The sequence below is a fragment of the Labrus bergylta genome, chromosome 6 (assembly GCF_963930695.1).
Source record: "Labrus bergylta chromosome 6, fLabBer1.1, whole genome shotgun sequence".
NCBI classification, from domain to species: domain Eukaryota; kingdom Metazoa; phylum Chordata; class Actinopteri; order Labriformes; family Labridae; genus Labrus; species Labrus bergylta.
Genome location: NC_089200.1, coordinates 25781257 through 25802839, shown reverse-complemented (window position 1 = coordinate 25802839; position 21583 = coordinate 25781257). Strand labels below are relative to the sequence as shown.

The following is a 21583-nucleotide window of genomic DNA, read 5'->3' as shown; positions in this document are numbered from 1 at the left end:
TGGAAAAGATATATTATGAAGACAAGATGGTCACTCACAACTGCGAAAGTACGTGCAATAATGCTTGACACAGAGTGATAATGTTTGTTGTAATCCATATAGCGCCCTCTGCTGGTGAAAGAGAACTAATAGTTTAATATAATAAACCCAAATTAAATGCTATTTGACGGGTCAATAAATCAAGTAATATCGGTGCATATCTGAGTAAAATGAGCAAATACTGAAAACCACTGGATGAGCTAATATCGGCAGAAAAAAACTAGAAAACTATCAACTAGAAAAAAGTGCAAGGCAAAGACAATAGATCATGATGTGCATGATGAGACTTAAATCTCTCTGGAACTACCACATTGAACAGACTCATACATCAGGTTTACGTGAAGCAGTCATCGGACAAGGAGTCTGACCTTTTGTGAAATGAATACATTAAAAAATGTACATGTCATTATTACCTTTAAGATTTTAATCATTGAGGTTTGATTGGTGATTTTTTAATTATACTCTTTTCTATTAGCATGTTTTCATGTCACCCATCTGATATCCATATGCACCCAGTTCTTTTAAGTCTTTATGTACCTAACTTGTTATGTTACAATATTAGATGGAGCCTGTAACAAAAAAAAAACACAGCAGGAAGGAGCTGTTGGCTCACAGTAACCCGACTTGTCCAATAAAGAAGGACCCAGACAGCAGGCAGGGTCGTTCTTTATTAGTTCAGTACAACCAGTCATTGGGTCACAGTGAGACACAGTTAGCCATAAGGTCACCGCAGTGTTTCAGCATTTCACCTCTCCACGCAGTGCGTCATAACACATCTCTGAATATATCTGTCAGCTCTACAAATCTTCAGGAAATGCCAAATATAGGAAAGAGCTACATTTACCTGGGTTTTGTTGTGTGAGATCTGTGAGAAGAGTAGAGGCATCACATTGATAATCCCTCCTGTTGATACAAAGGCAAAGCAAAGAAGGTCAGTCACACATATTGTGAGCAGTCTGCCATTCGTTTCTTCCCTGCATCACATAATACAATTTATCCTTCCACTTTTATGAATCCCATTTCAATTATCTGATTGTTTCAACTGACTAATGCTCAAACCAGACTCAAACATATCAGAGAGAACTGACATAAGAAAAATATTAACATTTTATCTTTATAAAGTCTGGATGGAAAATGGTAAGAGTAGAGATTTGAAGTGGTATTGTTCATCTTCAACATATAGCTGACATGTGGACTAGATTGCTAACTCCCATGACCCCTCAAAAAACCTGCATGGGTAAAGAACTGGTCCCCTGCATCATGACTAGCGAAGAATCCAAATTGTCACAAACTAAAAGAGAAACTAAAAGAGGACCCACATGCAGAAAACTAAAATATTAAAAATGCAAAAAACAAAGCTTCATTCTCCAAGTTCCTAAACAAAGTGCATCAAAAAGTAGAAAACTGGGAGTCACAAGGAAACACTAGGAACATGGGTAGGTGCATATAAACTGATACAGAAGGGAAGGAACTGGGTGTGGGAATCACCAGAAGCCCCACGATTTGATATAATTGCGATTTTAAATATTTTGCGATATGCTGAGAATTGAGGTACAATATATCGCTATTTTTATTTCTACACAATGAGAGTTGAGCCCACAGACGGACCAACACTGTGATCAAAGTGAAACCCTGTAAAAGTCTGCAATCAGCTCAAAAGCTGAACTGTTAGTATTTCAATCTAACAGGCCTGTGTTGTGCAGATACCAGGGTTTTTTAAGTGACAGGAGCCGTTCAGATTTTTGTCATATAGCGGCCCGCTTCCTTGTTTGAGCAGGGTTGTGTTCACATCTCCCTGTACTTGATTACACTCACAACCAAGGACATTATGAGTATGATAAGTTTGTGTTCACTCTGATCAAATTAACCAGACTTTGAGATCAAGCATACTCTGATCGGCCCTGGTCCCTTGTGTGAAACCCCCCTCAATCGTTAGGCTGCAGGAGTCTTGTTAAGAATATTATGCCTACTGTGAGTGCGCCCCCTTATACAACAAAGGTTGTGGTGACTTTTTCCAAATCTTGTTGGTGTGGCTGGTGCACTAGGGAAAAAGTCTTAAATGCACTTTCAGTAATCTTTGCTGAGAAAAAAGAAAAAGGAGGGAGCTTATACTAAAAAGAAAAAGAATCGGATGAGAATAAAGGATAAAAGATGAAAACACAAAGAAAGACAGTACAAAGCCGATCCTCACCCAGAGCCACCGTGCCCATTAGGAAAGGTTTCCCCATCTGACTGAAGTCACTGCTGCTCTGAAGGCCGACTTCTGACCCCACTGCAAATGTCACAGCCACCTGGGACACACACACACAAAAACACGCGCACACACACAAACACAAGTATTCTGTAACAACACAAGCAATAGAAATTCAGTCAAAATAACAGTAGATGAAACCCAAAGTGTTCGTCAAGCAGACAGGTAATAAATCCTTCTTCAACAGAACACACAAACCAGGACAGCAAAAAAAAAAAAAAAAAAAAAAAGAAGAATAGTAGTTCCATTTACATTAAGATCTTTAAAAAATACAAGAAATCAAGGACACTGAAGGACAAAGATGGAAAAGATGGCTCTATAATCTTTGCAAGGCTTCAGTCTCATTGATCACAGGATGTTGTTCCTTCTCACATAAATACGGTGTATACTGGACTATTGAATCAATACGTTTCTTCATGTTTTCTTTACTATTCAAGAATATGCTTGAATAGCTTTGGCATACAGGCTGAAGCATGAAGGCCTCAGTCGATACCCGTTTAATTTCTGAGGGTTAAAACGAACCACTTCACAATATAACGGTCCTCAGCTGCTGCTCCAAGGCCAGACGCAAAGTAAAGTAACTATAAGACTGACTGAAACATTTAAACCCAGATACATGAGATCATTTATACAAACTTTTCCTGTCGCAAGTATCTAATTTACGATAGAGTATTAAGGCCATGTCCCAAAAAATAAATTCCGAGATTAAAATTGTAAATTTAGAGATAAAAGTTGTACATTTATGAGAATAAAGTTGTTAATTTACAATATGAAATTCATAAATCCATTTAAAGGAGGCCATGTTTAAAAGTTTTCTGAAAGGTTGTATCAAAAGCGTAAAAATGATGAAAGGGGAACCCTCAAAGACATTTCCTCTGCCACAAATGAGACAATTTCCAAGTCAGTGTTTTTTGTTCAGTTTCTTTCAGTATCTTTTCAGGGTCCTGATATATACGAGTGTGACGCTGAGGTGCTAAAAGATATATATATTTTTTTATATCTGCATACGTAAAGCCCCAACACCACTAATGAGATATTTAGAGACCTTAACGCAGCTCATTCCACAGAGAGTTCATAATCAATCAATCTGTGTCACAGAACACACAAAGTAGTATTTACCTATTTATGAAACCTCAGGTTAGGGTTCATATTTTTCATACAGGCGGCTGCTCTTCTGATATAACTAGAGGACTAAAATAACAATCGCATAAATTTATGACTTAATTCTCAAAAATCTCAGATTTTTGCCCCCTTGATGTGATCCCTAATACTCCTTTGTACTTATTTATTCCATTTTTCAACCCCGGTAATTTTATTCATTTGGGTATTGGGTATTTAAATGACTGTTTTTCTGTGAAAGTTTCTGTCTTAAATCCTGAACCAGCAACACAGTGACCTGGAAAGAAGAACAACTTGAGCGCTGTGTAAGTGTGACCAACAAAGAGAGCCTGAAACAAGTAGAGTAACCTTTTTTGTGTAAGTGCAAATTAAAAAACACTTGGTTGTCCTTTTCCAAAATGGACAAAAAGAAATGTGAAAAATTGAGAGATGAAGACTGCAGCGAAACATTTCACAGCCACAGGTGAAGAAATGGAGGCTGAAGGAGGAAAAGACGAGAGGAGGGCCGCGGATAAACGTAATAACAGCAAGACAAAAGTGAATGAGCGAGATCAAGAAAGAAAAAGAGAGTTGTGGAGGCTGTTGGGATGATTGTCAGTACTAAGTTTCATGAATTCATTCATCTTGGTAATTGTGTGGCTATATTATTTGAAATCTTTGTTCCATATTTGGGTCAATCTTCTTTCAGGTCTGTGTCACTGTAATACATGTGTTAGACACCCTTAAAGCAGATCTATATTTGGTTAGGAGCAGAATGTTTGTTATGAGTTGAAAAGGGAATGTGATTAACTGAGGCTGAAAAAATGTATACGTCAGACATTTATAACTAAAAGGTAATGTCAACTTCTACTTTTCTACAATTCATTTAGCAGACGCATTTATCCAAAGTGACAAACATTAGAGATCAAGAACAACACAAGCAAGGATCTAGAGAGGAGGAAACAACGTCAGGAAGTGAGAACAAACAGCGTTAAGTCAGATCAGACACACAGCTGCAGACAGGAAGTGACCAGAGAAAAAGCACAACATCAACAGCTGTTCTTCAGAGTTCTAATCAGCATCAAAAACATCCTTAAATCGCCATTACCAAACAGAACCACCATCATCGTCATCAATAATATCGTTAATCTTTCTCGAAGTATACCCAAATAATTGCAAGGAATTTGTAGGCTGTACCTGCTATCAGATTATAAGCCACACTGTAATCATTAAAAGTTTATCAGCCACTCATGTTCGGTTGCTGCTGTCTGACCTCGGCCAAATATATCCTAAAATAATCCACACACTTCCTCAGTGTTCATCATAGAACATTCACAGAAGAAACCCCCCCCCCCCCCGAACAATTGTCAAACAAGACACACGATTGGACAAAATTAAAGAAGGAAAAAGAAAGACAAGATGATTGGTTCCAATGACTTAAGTAAAGTTCTGTTTTCCTTCTAATGCTTTTAAGATGGACTTCAACATCAGGGAGAGCTTTTCAGAAATCACTGATTAATTGGCCAGCTCCCATTCAGACGGTTTCATTAGGTCTTGAGATGAGAAAAATTGACCGCGTTTTACTTACCTACTCACCACACAGACACACACACCCCCACAGACACACACACATGCACCATAGACCTAACTGCATTATACCCTTCCACATGATTTGAGTAGCAAGCTGCAATAACCCCCCTGCTGTCATGGCAGCCAGCAGCATTAAAGGTTCAATGACAACTTTATTAGAGGTGAGGGTCTGGAGTCTTAACCAATTATAAAGCCTGAATAAATGTCACGCTAATTATTTCCAGAAAGCCGTGAAATTGTAGTCGATTCTCCGTGAATAATCTACCTTCAAACACAATTCCACAGCTCGGTGCATGAGATTCATTTAAAAGTGGGTCTGTGTGTTTGTGTGTGTGTGTGTGTGTTCATCCACATCTCTGTGCGGTTGATGTAATGGCTAGAGCTTCAGTTCAAGGCCTATTTCATGATAGCTGAATAGGGCTCTTATCAAGGTGTTTCAACTTAATTTGGGCTCCGCTATTTTATTTAGTTCAGATGTCAGGCGAAAAGAATCTGTGGAGAAGCGTATTGATTGGATAAAATGAAGATGAGAAAAAAGGACAAAAGAAAAGAAGAACACTTCTTTCAAGAGGTGTGAGAGTCAACCCAGGTGATACTTTCTTTTAAGACACTGAAGTTTTTGCTGTTTCCAGTTGACTAGGACTGGAGATTCCAGATATGGTTTGGAGCTCCCTTTATCCTTAACGAGCTGTGTATTCAACAAGGAAAGTTAAGCTTTCAAAAAATGTGTTATTCCAGTCTGAATGCTATCTAAGCTAAACCACTACTTGGACGGCACCAGAATTACCTGGATACCAATGAATGGGGAGGTCATCAATTTATCGTGTGTAGAGATTAGTGTACAGATCAAAGAAATGTCCCTATGTCCTATTATTGTATGATGTTAAGTTGTTTTATTCAAGCAACCAATTACTTTACTCAATGGTCGCTTAAAAAAAAATGGCAATGGAACAAAAAAACTAATGTCCCAAAAGTCCCAAACTGTTTGCTGGTGCTTCACCTGTCAGAGATTATGCTGAATCATGAATAGATGATTATGATAATCTGTCACAAATGTAATGCACTCTACTGTATTCCATTTACTCCTCATTTCTGAAGTAGTGGTGAAAAATAGAGGAGAAAAGGTGTGATTTTGGACAGTCCATGTTTGTTCAAGATTTACTTCTCGTTCGTATTAAGAATGTAGTATTTGAGAACTAATGGGTCAGACATAAACAGCATACTCACACTAACAGGAAGTGTGACATGTACTGTTTAAATCACACCTCATCTGATCATTAAATAATTTTTGATGAACTCAGAATGCGTAGAATTTAGCTTCCATATGACTATCACCGTATAAGATATGTAAAGGATGCAGTGATGTGAATGAGTTCTATTATTGAGGCCCAAAAAACAACAAACTGCTGATGTGTCAGTCTGAAACCCATCACGTTGCTTACATTGGCCTTCGTCTCACTAGAATCAATCCCAATCAACAAAGCTGCCCTGGGGGCTGCTTACACGTCCTACACCCTGCCTCCGACAAACTCTGATTTAAATCCTGCTCAAAACATCAGTCAACTTCATAAGTTGTTTACTGCCAAGGTTTCTCATTTACTTTTCATAAAGTTGACTTAAAAAGGGGCTGCATGCACCAATCCAACTTTGCAGAAAAAAAAAAAACACACTTTGAAAAAGCCAGAGGAGAAACATCTCCCTGAGGCCAGTGTTTGGAGATTGGAATAAATTATTGACTGCTTTATTTTGGATTACACTCCTGTGAAGAGAGGCAATCAAAGAGACGCCAGCATTGATTCTGTTTTGTGAACGTTCGGAAATGCTGGTTAACGCCTTACGAGCCATTTCCACACGTTAATGTTGAAAAATAAAAATAAATAGAAACACTTTGTTATAGGCAACTTTTTACTTCAACCAATCCTGGTACCTATTGGACACGCATAGGGTGCCAAGGATAGTACTATAGGGCTTACACTGTGGCCATACAGGATATCCGTCCATAAATGACCTATACCACTTCTCTTTCAGGATCGCAGGGGGCTGAAGCCAATCCCAGCTATCATTGGGCGAGAGGTGGGGGTACAGCCTGGACTGTTCACCAGTTAATCACATCACAATCACAACCAGCCACATTCACATTCACACCTAAGGGACATTTTAGAGTCCCCCATTAACCTAACGAGCATGTCTTTGGACTGTGGGAGTAAGCCAACCCACACATGCCAGGGATAACATGTAAGCTCCACACAGAGAGGCTCGTGTACCCCAGGGATTCAAACCTAGCAACTTCAGTCAATTTTTCTGAGAATAAAAAAATCTAGATTGATAAAATGTTGTTATGCCTGAGTAGGGTCATCAGGTAATGTGTTCATTACATTGTGACTGTCTTGAGGTGTGTCACTAATTAGAGTAACTTCCCAGTGTGCTGAAGTGACTTAAGCTCCTGCACTCTCACACACGCTCTCTCTCTGCTTCGACCTTCTCTACAGGTATACTGCATTTGAGAATGTTGGACCGAGTTACCTTTTGCTATGTTTACATTTCTCTACTCCACTCGTGAACATCACACACTACTGACTTTGCAGACTTCCACACCTCATTGTAAATATTTCATTCGGTCCAATTGGAGTTTATAAAGAGTTTAACGGGGCGCTGGTGGCGCAGTGGTTGGTGCGCGCGCCCCATGTATGGAAGCTGTAGCGGGCGGCCCGGGTTCGGGTCCCACCTGTGGCTCCTTTCCCGCATGTCCTACCCTGCTCTCTCTCTCTCTGATTTCCAACTCTATCCACTGTCCTATCGCTCAAATAAAGGCCCAAAAAGCCCAAAAATCAATCTTTATAAAAATAAAAACAAAGAGTTTATTAACTTATTTGGTCTAATCTGGCTAAATAAAGAGTTACTTAAACATTAACTTGGTGCTGTCTCCCATTTGTGTTATGACTTCCTGTGTATGTTCATAGACAGTTGTTGAAGGCTAAATTCTGGCTTTATAACAGGGGCCACATCTTGCCCGCTTTGTTCAAGAAAGCATTTCCAGAATTCAGGATCTGAATGGATATTGCTCAATTATTCAAACTGAACTTAAATGTGAAGGATTGACTTTGACAAGCCAATTGTCTATTCTAATGCTAATTCTGTGCTTTACATGTATTAAAACAGGAAAGGAAGTTGGTTCAGTTGTTGGGGATGCTCAAAGGCTGAACTGTACTTAAGACTGTCTATCCTGTGGGGAGAGGTCTACCTGGGATAATTTGTCATGGATTCTAGTGGAGAAACTAAATATATAAAACCCAGAAAATGCCAGTATTAATGCATGTTCTATGTATGTTCACTTTCATTGCTGTCAGTTTTCGTCCAGAAGGTTTTTGTTGTTGTTAGCACAATGTGCACAAGTGTTTTGATACCTTCCAGAGATTGAAAGACTATTTCAATGTATGACAAACTGCTCGCAATGACCCTTCTCTTTAGCATTTATTGTAACCATCCGTTCAGTACTAAATGATGCAAGTCACAAATATAAAGGGATGCCTTTTCAGTAAAAGTTGTATAGTTAAAAATGAGGGGTAAAATCCATCAGAATTTTTTTTTGTCAGTGACATTGGCTTTAATGCTTTAGAGCAGTTGCTGAAAGAAGGTCATACTCCAACCCTTTTATTTGCCATGACATCACTTATTAAATCCCCCCGTCTCTTTCTCTCTCGTTGCCCCTTCTATCTTGGCAGCTCAGGTTCTGGAAACTGCTGTTTTCTTTCTAAGCATACCAAAATAGAAACATTAATATTTCAGCCATAAAGAGAAAAATCACATTTGCTGGGCCATAAATGGCCGTAGCTCAACGATAGTGTGTTTTATTCCGGTGCAGTCAGCCTTGCCTGCCCGATTCTCTCTCTCTCTTATTGATGCAGAGTACAGGGAATGGCTCTCAGCACCCGGCTCCACAAGTGAACCCCTAAATCTTAACGCCTCGCTCTGTTTGGGCCTTAGCTCTAGGACACATTTCTTTCATATTGCGCACGAGTCTGTGTGTGTGCGCGCAGGCGGATAGATGTGAGTGAGTTTCTGTGTAAATGTCTCTACCTATAGGTCAGAGATGAAACAACAATGTCCCAAATCAACAGCAGTCACAAGTTCCATTTGAATATACAGCTGTATCCATCTCTTCTAGAGCATAAATCCAATCTACCAACACTATCCTGTGGTTAGTGAGTGTGCGCACGTGTTTGTTCATGAGAGTATCGTAGTGTTTTTAAGAGTGTGTGTTCAATCAATCGAAAATCAATCTTTCCTTTTTCTCTTGTTTTTCAAGGACAGAAGATCCTCCAATGAGTCATACATGTTGTACTGCCTGCCTCCTGCACTGGATCCATAAAGTAACTTTTCCTTTTTTCCTTTCTTAGAAGTATCGATTTAGGTACTGTTTTAAAAGTAGCACCTAAGCACAGGTATTGGAAAAAACCCAAACGATACCCAACCCTAGTAAGAATTACTTGACATGAAATGTGGACATAGCCATCAGTTAATAATTTCATTTTGCAGTTATATGTTGTAGGGAGTCTCTGAAACTGAGTCACAAAGTCTTGGCCTCCAAAAAGCAGAATAGTAGCTGTTCACTTCTTAAAGGCAGTGTCACCTTGTAGGTGAGATGGTGTTAAATGTTTTCTGGCCCAAACCTAAAGACCTCCTTCCATCTCTCCTGCTGAGCGGCTGACACTCCCTGATGTTTGCAAGCACTGACATGGAAAAAGCCCCAAACCGCCACACACACAGTGGGAGCTCCATAAGTACCACAGCTTCTGCAAGAGGTGACCAAAGTACGACCCCACTTCCATCCATTTTGCCAGCATGACTTCTCATGCAAACACAGCGGTTAAGGCGACATGACATCCATCAAAAATGGCCGAAGGATATACACTTTTAGGGAGTGAATAAAGACAAAGCTGAAAAGTTTACAGTGTGAAGCGTGAAGGTGACAGAAGACTCTGTGAAACAAACCCCTAGTGAAACAAGCCCCTATAAAGAATAAACTTTTTATTTATGATTGCATTTTTAGGGTAATAGCTATTTAAGTAGAACAGCTTTGTCAGTATTAATACTTCTTCACTTCTGAAATAAAAATAAAAAGCAATTACAACCTATTATAAAGTAGATGGACATGAGCTTGCCATGTTGTCTTTTGACAACTGCAAGTGCTTGTCCATCCATTCACACACTGATGACAGAGGCTGCTGTGTAAAGTGTCATCAGTATAAAATAATCCATTCATACACCTGCCACCAACGAAGCAGCGAGAGATACTTTGGGTTAAGTGTCTTTCCCAAGGAGGAAGTAGCACCGTCAGACAGAAAGAGACATCTCAGTTTTCAAACAGTAGCTCTTTATGAAATACTCTTTATGGTGGCAATTTCAATGGTTAATATTACTTAACTAAATACTAATAATAATGCTTAACTTGATGGAGAATTAAAACAATCAGGATCAAAGGCATGAAAAGTTCATATTTGTTAAAGAAAATCAGAGGAAAAAGCTGCAAGTCTTAATAGTTGACCAAAGCAGGATAACAAGGGCCAATGAAGGGCAGACCAAAATGTGCCGTTAAGTCGTTCTCAATAATCATTCAGACTTTAATTTCCAAAGGAAGACGACAACATATAAAGTTATAGAAAGTAGTATAGTATAGATTCAGTTGAAAGCTGCTGTGGATCAGTTGGTAGAGTTGATCGTCTCAACGGGAAGGTTAAGGTTCGATCCCCACTTCTGATGGTAGAGGCTGCTATGTAAAGTGACCATCAGTGTGTGAATGCGTAGGTGTGACCTGCAGTGTAAAAAGCACTTTTAGTCAGAAGACTTTAAGCTTTACAAGCTCATGTCCATTTACCATTTAATGAAGCATGTTTTTTTCTTGTATATTCCAATAATTAAAGAGTCAATGTTCTAATGAGTGATGTCGATAATGCAACCAGAGTGAGAATAAAACGTAGTAGCCACAGCTAACTTCACAAACACTACAGTGTAAAACCTTCAAATGCCCACACATTGAATCAGGATGAATAACTGACTAAGGTTTGCTGACATCACAACAGCAGCTGTTGGAGACTCCCACAAATGGAACTCACGTAAGCTCCTGGGCTACATATGCAAAGGTACAAATTAGATTGCCACTGTTAGCAGCTAATGAGCTATCTAAGCCAGGATGTTTGTCATGAAAAGCTTTCAGTCATGTGACCAGTGTATTGAACACACTGTTAAGATGCAACACTGGCTTTTCAGTTTTCAAAATGACACATGCACATCAGCTGACAACCACAGACAAAAGGAGATAACTAGATAATTTCCCAGTTTTAAGAACTCACATCTCTTTTGCAGCTCTCTTGACACTACTTGAGTTGCTTACAACAGCACTGTCTTTGTCAGAACTTTACTCCAGGGACGCTCAAATATTCATATTGTTGAGTCCTTTCCCTTACACTGCTGTCAGGATGAAAGCCTACAAAAGTACTATGGACAGCTTGATGAGTTCTTATGTGTCTGGGTCAATAATGCTGCTGTTTGTGAAGTGAAGGGGCAAGAATTCTTAATGAATGCAAAGCTGAGTGCTAATTATCTCACATTAGTTAGTTAACGGTACCTATCAGCCCTTACTTTCAGTCAGTGTCATGGAGCAGTGATGTTAGAAGGCAGTTTTGCTCAAGTTAACACAATGTGTCAGGATGTGGCAGGATTGTTTTTTTCCCTCACCAGAGACAGCAGAGCGTCAAATAGCAGTTATCCACAATCCCCTCCTCTCTGGGTTTTCTTCCTCAGATTCTGTGGAGGTAAAACCCTGTAGAAGCCTTTCTTGCCCACCAGGTGGGCACTTCCAGAAGTGTGTGACGTCAAGTGAAAGCTATGAAGAAGACAGCTTTGTGTCTGAAGTGTGTGGCCTTTGTGTAGTGTAGCAGGCTGCTCCAGCTCTGTGTGACTGTCAGAGTCTGTATGATAGGATGCTGCTGCTTCTTCACTTTACGTCAGTCGATAGTGCCGTTGGACAGACTAACGGCGAAGTAATCAAAATACAAATGATTAAACTGCTATACCAGTTTGATATTTTCTTAATCCTTCCGTTTTTTCTAATTTCTTCTGGTCGTTTTGACCATTTAAGGATTGAGTTTAACGCTGTAGTGTCTGGCATAATGAGGTGAGTGAATAAACAGTACATACATTCTAGACCCATTCATACCACCTTGGCATGATGTCCCATAAATCATACAAATCTCCAAACAAGGATGACAAATGTCCACAACAAAGATAAATAGTAATACTGTATCTACATCATCCTTTTAATACTCAATGAGAAGTGAAAGCTATTACAGAACAACTCCCTGATGTATTGCTCTTCAATTACTTATGGAAAACTTGATCATCATTTGCCCTGATTTTTATGTCAATAGTTTAATGAGGATTTGTACACATTTGATAAAATATGTATGAAAGAACAACAGAGAACTGAAAAAATGAAATACAACACAATACATCATGTGGGTTATAGTTGGTCAACTAAAGCTCAATTATTCATCTTTTATGGTGATATGTGCAGCTGTGTAGCTTTCCACTCTTCAGCAGTACTAACAACATGAGGATACTTTATAATCATTAAAGTATGTTGGCTTCAAAAACACAAGACAAAGACGGTCAGACCAAGAATAAATTCACAATATACTGAATCAATGATGAGTCGTATGTCCAGTAGTGTCGATGTCGTAGTGCAATAGATTTAGTTTTTTGACTGACAGACATGACAGACTACACAATAATCAACCGACTTCATGGAATTGGAAGGAAGAGGGGCTGGGCTACACGACACCCGTAAAGAAGACGGTACACCAAAAAAATAAGTTTTGTTGCCAGATCTCGACAAACTTTGTCTCATTATTGAATATGTTTGGATAAAACAATCGATTTTGAAACCCTATGTCTGCAGATTAGGCATTAATTGTGCAGCCTGACCTCGGCACTAGTCTAAAGTCACTCAAAATCAAGTCATGTAAAGATGATTAAAATGTTAGAGTAGGAAGACTCAAACTGTAAAATCAAAATACTAACTGATACAAACGAGTCCTCATCACACCAAAGTTCTTCCTCTCAGCTGACAGATCTATAATTTTATTATCATGACAAATAATCATCAAGGAGGGAAATGAAAAATGCTTACTGTGACAATGAGCAGGATTCCTTTCAGCAGCGTAAGCACTGACGTGATTGGCTGGATGATGGTGTGGGCTAGTAATATAGCAAGGGTTAGAATCCAGGTGAAGACCGGGATCACATAGATATGGCTGTGGAGAAAGAACACCATTAGTCACACAGTGAGTGGGTTTAGTTAAAGGTGATATTTAACACTCAACAAGTGAGTGACAACCTCTGACCTGACCTCAAAATGTTAAAAGGTGAACAAATATAAAAAAGTGCCTTAAACCTGCAGTCTCACTGTATGGATGACTCGTATTGTATAGTTACAATAGGAGGTCCCTCCTCCCTCTTACTTGATTTACCACCTCAGTAACCACTGCTTAATTAGCTGTCATTTTAAAAAGACTGTTGCCATAGAGACAACATGCACATGGAAGGCCTAAGGCTGTGATTTTTTAAATTAATTTGTTTAAAGCCTTTTTTTACTATCAATTTGAACATCCAACTTCATATACTATGAAACATTTTTCATATTTATTCATATTTTTACATAAATGATGCACCTTGACACTAAGCTAGCAATAGGTTTAGCCAATTACAAAACATTCACCCCTCTCTTTTCCCAGCTTCACCCTCATCAATTTATGGTCACTAGCCCCAAAAATCAAGATAGCAGCAGCCAAAATGCCAACTCAAGGTTTTTAAATGGTGCTCCACAAACTAACTTGGCATGGTGGGCATGCTGACTCCTTATATACCATGTCATGCCCTTCCCACACTCTTTGTGTTTAAACACCAACAAACCCACAATGACAAGTCGTAGAACCAACTGTCGAGTATGAAAGTGACTGCAGACACGAAGCAGATGGTACAGAATGATTTGGTTTTCTGAAACATCTCAGTCACCTTTACACCCCTTCAATCACACACTACAAACACCCCTTGGAAAGTGAAAATCAGCACACGCAGTAAGCTTTCATATTCCAAATGTAAGAAAAGACAAGTACTTATCAGTTTGATGAGGAATACCATCAAACTGTGGTCCAGAGAGCAGACACTCCCCAAAACAAATGGCTAATGGACTTTAGCTTGTATATCACTTTATAGTCTTCTGACTACTCAAAGCGCTTTTAAAGCACAGGTCACACCTACACATTCACACCCTGATGGCAGAGGTTGGCAAAACAGCTGTGTAGTGCTCTCATTTACTTAAACAACATCTGGTGCACCGAGGCTTGAAAAGAAGATTTAAAGGCCTGTTACCCGGTATGAAACACAGAGGACAAACAGACAACAAACACCGTTCAAACATTATCAAAGGCAAAGCGGTATCTGCCCTAATGTTCTCTACCACATAATCGAGTCAGTATATGTATGCTCTATTACTGGACATACTGGAGTTTCATTCATCTTTAATTGGTTTTTATTTGTATTGATTCACTGTGTGCATTTTACACTTTGTTTTGATTTTTCACTGACTTTTCAAAACATGTTAAATATAAACCAAATCAAGGTTCAGAGTGCACAGTGATGGCCAACATGTGCAGCTCAAAACCCTACTGAGTTTCAAACTGAATGTCAAGAAAAATAAATGTGGATTTTAAATTATAAATCATTACAATAAGACATGAAATAAAAACTCATTCAAGGCTGTTTGTTGTCGTTTTGTTAGCTCATTGGTCCAACTGTATTAACGGTCATATGTAGGATAAAAGGATTTAAGCTCCCCAGCTGTAGAGAAGAGGATGAGCTGTATTCATTTTAATTAAACACATGGGATTTAAAAGAAACTTAAGGCTTTAAGTAGGTGTTTAGAATTCTTATATACTTGGAGGTAACTATAGGAGGGTTCATTTATACATTAAACTCTGTTGAATTAATATTAATTATCAATAATGCGGTCCCTGTGATGAAATTGAATCTCATTAATACCTTAAGTCTGGAGGAGCTCTGTGGGGTGTCTCACCTATACACACACCATTTTACAACAACGGGACTGAGAGGAGAGTTTTTGTGCAGAGACCTGCAGTAACCTATTGATCACCTCCCCCGGGGGAGAGGCGGAATAAAGGTGGGTTATCCAAAGGAGGCTGACCAAGGTTTTTTTTCACTCCAGTAACCCTGTCTTCCCACTCCCAAAGGGCATCGTAGCATCTCCCCTGGCCCTGAAAAGGCCGATAATGAAGCACCCAGGCGTGCCAATGAAGCGGTTCAACAAACCTGCAGAGTTTGAATTATATAATTTGGGTTAAGTATTTACTGAGGCATGACAAAATAAATTAGTCCCCTTAACTGATAAAGGTAATTATAGGCCTTGGGAGAGGGAAAAAGGAGGTGTGCGATGGGGGAAGGGGGAGGAGGAGACAACAATCACTTGAAGAGAAGGCTAACAGGGTAGCATCGATTCTTGCTTCAGTTACTTCAGAGTGCTGCAGGAGCAGTACGCTAATACTGCAATTTCCAGTTTAAATAGTGTAGTTCCAACACACCAGCCTCGTTCCGTACACGTACTACTGTATTATTGTAATGATTAAAATGTCCTATAGAGTGATCATTTTCAGGATAAAAGCACCAAACCTTTCAGTCTGGAGAAGATGACTCATTACAGCCCATCACAAAGAGGAGTGTGTTGTCTAGAAAAACCTGATCATGCATACTTTGTGACACTGGAAAATGTGTACTATTTAATTATTTTACTACAGCAGACAATCTCTCATGCAAGTTTAACGATAAAGGCTGATGTGTGCCACACAATAATAGCTCTATGCACTAAGATTAATCCATTGCAGATAAAAGCAGAGTGCCAAGAGGTGGGAATATTTTCAGGCCGCCACAAGGGTTTGAGGACTTCCACTTTGAGTTCAGTATGCAGTGAGAAAAACAAAATCCAGTCTGTCAAGACAGCGAGGGTGTAAATAAGACAACATTAGATTTCTGTGCAGCGCATGCTAAATGATGAGTTGATGCGTCACTTTGCTCATGTATGGTTTAGAAACATTGAAGGGCAGGCCAAGTTTCAAACCTGGTTGGATTAGAGTCAGATGTCAAGTATTGCTCCTAAAGCCAACATTTAATTGTATTCATTTTGATAGCAGCTGCAGGTCAAACAGTGCAATAATTCAAGACCCAGCAGGCAACAGTTCACAGTGAGCACACCTTTATTACTGCAGACATTATAATTAATGTTGGAAGGGGCTGGCAGCACTGACAACAGCTCTATCGAATAAGAGGTTCACAGGCACAGCTCAACGAGGCTTGCACTGAATAGATGAGCACTGCTCACAGGCTGATTCCAGCAGATAAGATCATAGCTCCCTCAGTCTCAAAATGGATGACGGGAACAGAAAGATGTAACAGCCAAACACCAACCCTACTGCAGAGCATGGTGAGAAGGCTCGACCTAGATCCCAAAGGCTTTCGCAGACATGCCATGGAAATATCTGAGCATACCCAGAAATAGGTGAACCAACATGAGTCAGCCTTAGGAGGGTGCAGAGAAGTAGCAGGAGCAAGCTGCTAAAGATAGGGAGGGGGACAACAAAGTTCTCCATGTTAAAAAGAAGGATCTTGGAGAGCTGTGGACTAATTTCTGAGTAATGTTTCCATTGATGTGAAAAGATGGCTATTGTAAAATTATTATAACAAATAGGGTTCTGAACCCTTCACAGGGGCATCACATGAAGATTAGTAGGATTTGTGTTCACATACATTCACATAGGGGGCTGGAAACATTTCCACTCTAAGCTCTATTGGTACAAAATAAAAATAGAAAAAAAAAAGATTATAAAATATTGAAAAGAGAATTATCTTATTTAGTTTTCACGATATTGACCAATAAACTTCAACAGGGGTGGAGCTTATCATAGAAATGTCCACAACTCAAACTCAACGATTTGTCCATTCGTCATAAATCTTGGTACAGACGTCCAGGACGCCACTGGAAGTGAGTGGCTCAGTGGCAGTGGGTTGCCTCTCAACGGAAGGTCGAGGGTTCGATCCCCAGCTCCTGCAGCTACACGTCAATGTGTCCTTAAGTCAGACGTTTAACCCCTAGTTGCTCCCACAGCTTTGTCAGCAGCAGGACGTGTGTATAAATCGTTAATGATTAACTAGAAATTGGCAAGTAATATGCTAATGTTCACAAATAGTTCGTCATTTGTTCCCTATTAACTGTGCAAAAACTTTTTTTCATGAGTTGCCAAACTCAAATGTTACATAGGAAAATCTAATGAGATGGCTTAAAGCTCCAAACGGCTTTTAATGGAAAACATAGTGATGGTGTTCATTATCAGGACTATTTCAAACATAAATTTAAAAAAGAAAAGTTGGAGGTGAGTATACTTCCTCAAAGTAAAGGAAAATAACATGTTTGATTTATGAGGCCGAGACAGATGGAGCTTAACTAAACAAACAAACATTTAATCTAGAAGTTCATTAATGCATTTAGAAACACTGACTCAGTTCAGCCAATTAGGCCAGTTTATCCTTTGGAAGGTAGCATCCACAATGTGAAGGTAAGTGAGAGACAGATGAGAAGACTTACAAATAATTATTCATTTAGTATTCATTAGCAGAGATTTAACTTTCAGACAAGGCTTAGTCATACAACAGAAAATAAAAATGATTAAATAAAACCTCAACATCTGGTAAGTGAATACAGCATATGTGCCTGAGGAGATATTTCTGCTGTGTGTGGTTGTGACTTCAATGACTTTAGTGGCTTTAATTAAAAAGAAATGCAGCAAGTTCATACAATACTGTCAGAGCCTCACAGAAGTGGGCAGCTATCATCTCTAAAGGTTGCGCAAGTTTATAACAAAATTCAACTTCAAGAAAACTATTTGATTGTGAGCTCACAACACTTCCCTAAACCGACAATTCACATTCAAGTGTTTAACTATCTGAAAAAGTTAAAGTTGAAGGTAAAACACCTCAAAACATGTTTATTTTTGTTAGTGAAGGTAAACGACAGCATATTGAACAATGTACCTTGGCTGGGCTGTGGAGTTGCTCTTTAGCTGACACGCACAGAAGACGAGAGCTCTGTGTTTGATTGTTAGTGATAACTCATTGATTTTAAACTCAAAGAAAACTAAAGAAATTATGATTGATTTTAAAAAGACATTAATCTCTCTCCCCTGTAATTAGGAATGACACAGAAATTGAAATTATGCAGGAGCACAAGTATCTTGGCACAATTATTGACAACAACCAACATGGAACACAAATGTAAGCTTTGAAAAGCCTCCATTTTTTTTTGGAAACTTTGGCAATTTCCTATGTTGACAGTACTATGTTGAAATTATCTTACAAAAGTTGTATTCAGTGTTGGTCGTGGTGCATCGTCCGCACAAAATAAGAACAAACTAGACAAGACTGCTAAACGAGGCAACGAGATAACTGGGAAGCAAATGTGCAACATGTCTTAAACATTGTGAAGGACAGCTTACACCTGGCTTTAATCTGCTCCACCTGATGGGTGCTACAGGCCCATCAGAACACAGACAGCTTTAAGGACAGTTTCTTCCACAATGAACTCAAACATGCACTGAGCCTCCCTCCCTCATCGCCTCGTGCAATATTCAACAGTTCAATCTCATTCCCAACTGTGCAATATGAGATATTTTCCTTTTTACCTGTACTACTTACAAACTTCAACCTGAACATACCTATATTTTCTGTTACCAATCAGATTTGAAACTCTGCACTTCATTAAACTTCCTATTTAAATTAGAGCCCGACTGATTAATCGGCCAGCGGATAATGTCGGCCGATATTAGCTTATCCAGTGACTATCAGTATCGGCTAATTTACCACAGATATGCGTTGATATTACTAGGTCTATCGACCAGTCAAATAGCATTTCATTTGAGTTTATTGTATTTCACTAGCAGTTCTCTTCCACCAGCAGAGGGGGCAACATGGATTACAACAAGCATCGTAACTCTCCAGTGTTGAGGGTTGATGCACGCACATGCTCAGTTACTTTCCAGTCGAGTGATCATCTTGTCGTCGTTATATATATTTTCCACAAGTGTTTGTGGGATCAATACAATAAATGTGTACATTTATAGAGGCCTATGTCAACAGATTTCATAGCTCTAAGACACATATCTGATTTTCTTTCTCTCCCAATTATCGATATCTGTATCGGCCCCTAAAAACACATATCGGTCAAATCCCTCGTAATCATGTGAGGCTTTAATGATGTATTTTAATTTGTTGTTGTTTTATGGTTTTGTTCCCATGTGCTGTCTTGTGTCTGGTTTCGACATCTTTCGTCACTTATATCGTGTTTTGCTCTCGATACAAGGTAAATTCCCCTAGTGGCTGTGAAGGTTTCATTCATTCACTAAGGGTGAGGAGAAGTTCCAGGTGTGAGCTTGAAAGACTTACCTGACATTAAGAAGAGCTGCATATGCCTCACTGCCTGCTAACACGTAACTTATCCCAATAGAAACACTAGAGGAAAGAAAGAATAAGAGAAGCAGAAAGAGGAGAAAAACAGGCTGTTATTTGTTAGGTCATGATTGGTCATCATCCACTGTCACGATTAGAACTCCTTCACCGTATTAAACATTAGGATGTTGCCTCATCATAGCGCCTGAGGCTATGAGCAGCTCAGAGATTAAAATTTAAAATCCTTTCTTGTTTTAAAGCGCACTGCCTTGATCCTTCACAACTTCTCTATTTTACATTTGCTCATAACAAAAGTTGCCTTTGGGGGATACTTAAAGCAAATGTTTTGCTTTTGCTTTTCAAACCTACTTTGAGCCTTTTCTGTCTGACTAACTTGGGCCAGAAATCAGTTTTCCAAAATGTTGTACCTTCACAAAAGGAGCAGGATGTCTTTGAACATTAGAAATGAGTGTCGTCGTCGTCCCCCCACTTCGATCCAAAGTGAATGACAAGACAGGTTTTTGTAGCTCAACATCTGTTCCGTTCCTTCTAACTTTAAGCCTCTGTAATCTCTCAACTGTTGGTTGTTTAGAGTGCAAATCCATTAGCAGTTGTTTTTTATTTTCCTTCCAGACAGCTGAGTGTTGTTCAGAACCCACTCTTTGAATTCTCCTCTCTTTTAGATCTTTCAAGGAAATACAGAAAACTTTGGAGGACTCATCTCCGTCAGTCAGAGGCATGTTTCAGGACAACAGTAACTTGAAAGGCTGCAAAGCAAAGAACAGCAACTGATGTGGAAAAAGATGAAGGATGATCGTGTTATTTGACGCAAGTATCAATCCTCTTGGAGCTCATTACATCTTTAAAGTTATGTTTTATAAGACCTTCAATTGAGAACAACTAAAATGCGCTTTACTCACTTGCTTGGAGATTGTGATTCAAATTGGTCAATTAAAACTTTGACCTTAAACTTTAACCTCAAGGTGGTTTAACGATGTGCATGCTCTTATCGTCTGGATACTGGCTATCAAAGAGGATAAGTAACTAATGTGATATTTTATTTACATTCAGTAAATGGTGTATAACCATTCACATGGAGTTATTTACAAAATCAGCAGCAGAGGGCAAGTTTTAAGCAGGTGTGTGCATGCGCAGACCAAGCGGCAACCTCCAGTGTTGAAAAATGAAGCCAATGCGGAAGTGTAATAAACTGCATTAGTCGAGTGTCCGCTTGAGGCTGGCTCCAGGAACACCGGAAGTCACAAACACACCACAGCCAAAAAAAACAGTTTTTACAGCATAAATAAACATGTTGATTCTAGGAACGATACGTGTTATCCAAAGTTAGGTGCGAGGCTGACCTGGTTGACAGGTGGGCGCAATGTAACGGTTTGTCAAGAGGTTTAAAACCCGCCTCAGCTCCAGCTCTAATCCTGTTGTTAGGTTGACTGAAAGTTAGGTTGAGACAGGATTTCCAGCATGGAGCCACCCATGAGCCTGCGAAGCCCCCTGCAGTAACAGATGGGTGACATCACTCAGGCTTTGTCCATTAATATTTACAGTCTATGGTGTGGACAATAGACTTTATAAATACAGGTGTGGTCTCAGTGACATCACCCATCGTTGGAGCCGAGGCAGACCTCAGTAATTTGTGCTCAATATCTGATTTTTCTTGTCCGCAAACAGCATCTATTGCGTTTGTTCTCACCTACTTACTCAGTATATCGCTCTTCCCTGTGTGCTGCATACGGTATAAGAGTGTCATTATATGTGTTGTACAGCTGCTCCACCTTGTAGGGCAGTACATAAACACCAAGGGTTGCCAAGGGTAAAAGATGCAGGTCAGGTTTTGTGTACTATTTGTGTGTGCGGTTTAGCCTCGGCATTGATCGACCACTAAGCCTCCTTGAACACAATGAGGGAAGTATCGATTGGCCTAGGTGTTACAGAGCTGCTCGCACACTGATAACAAGACCTTCCTCCAGCGTTGGGAAAGACACGTCCCCCTCCTCTGTGCCCAGGAGGACACACACATCGACA

General features: G+C 39.5%; 1 protein-coding gene across 1 annotated transcript in view; it reads right to left on the bottom strand.

Moving 5' to 3' along the window:
- The window catches only part of si:ch211-51h4.2 (uncharacterized), a 68647-nt gene that overhangs the window by 27962 nt on the left and 19102 nt on the right, over positions 1-21583 (bottom strand). Inside the window, exons 7-10 of the mRNA XM_020632306.3 lie at positions 19541-19606; positions 13167-13290; positions 2231-2330; positions 884-942 (exon numbers count right to left, since the gene is read on the bottom strand). Of these exons, the coding sequence (XP_020487962.1) occupies positions 884-942; positions 2231-2330; positions 13167-13290; positions 19541-19606 (349 nt within the window). The remainder of the gene's footprint in view (positions 1-883; positions 943-2230; positions 2331-13166; positions 13291-19540; positions 19607-21583) is intronic.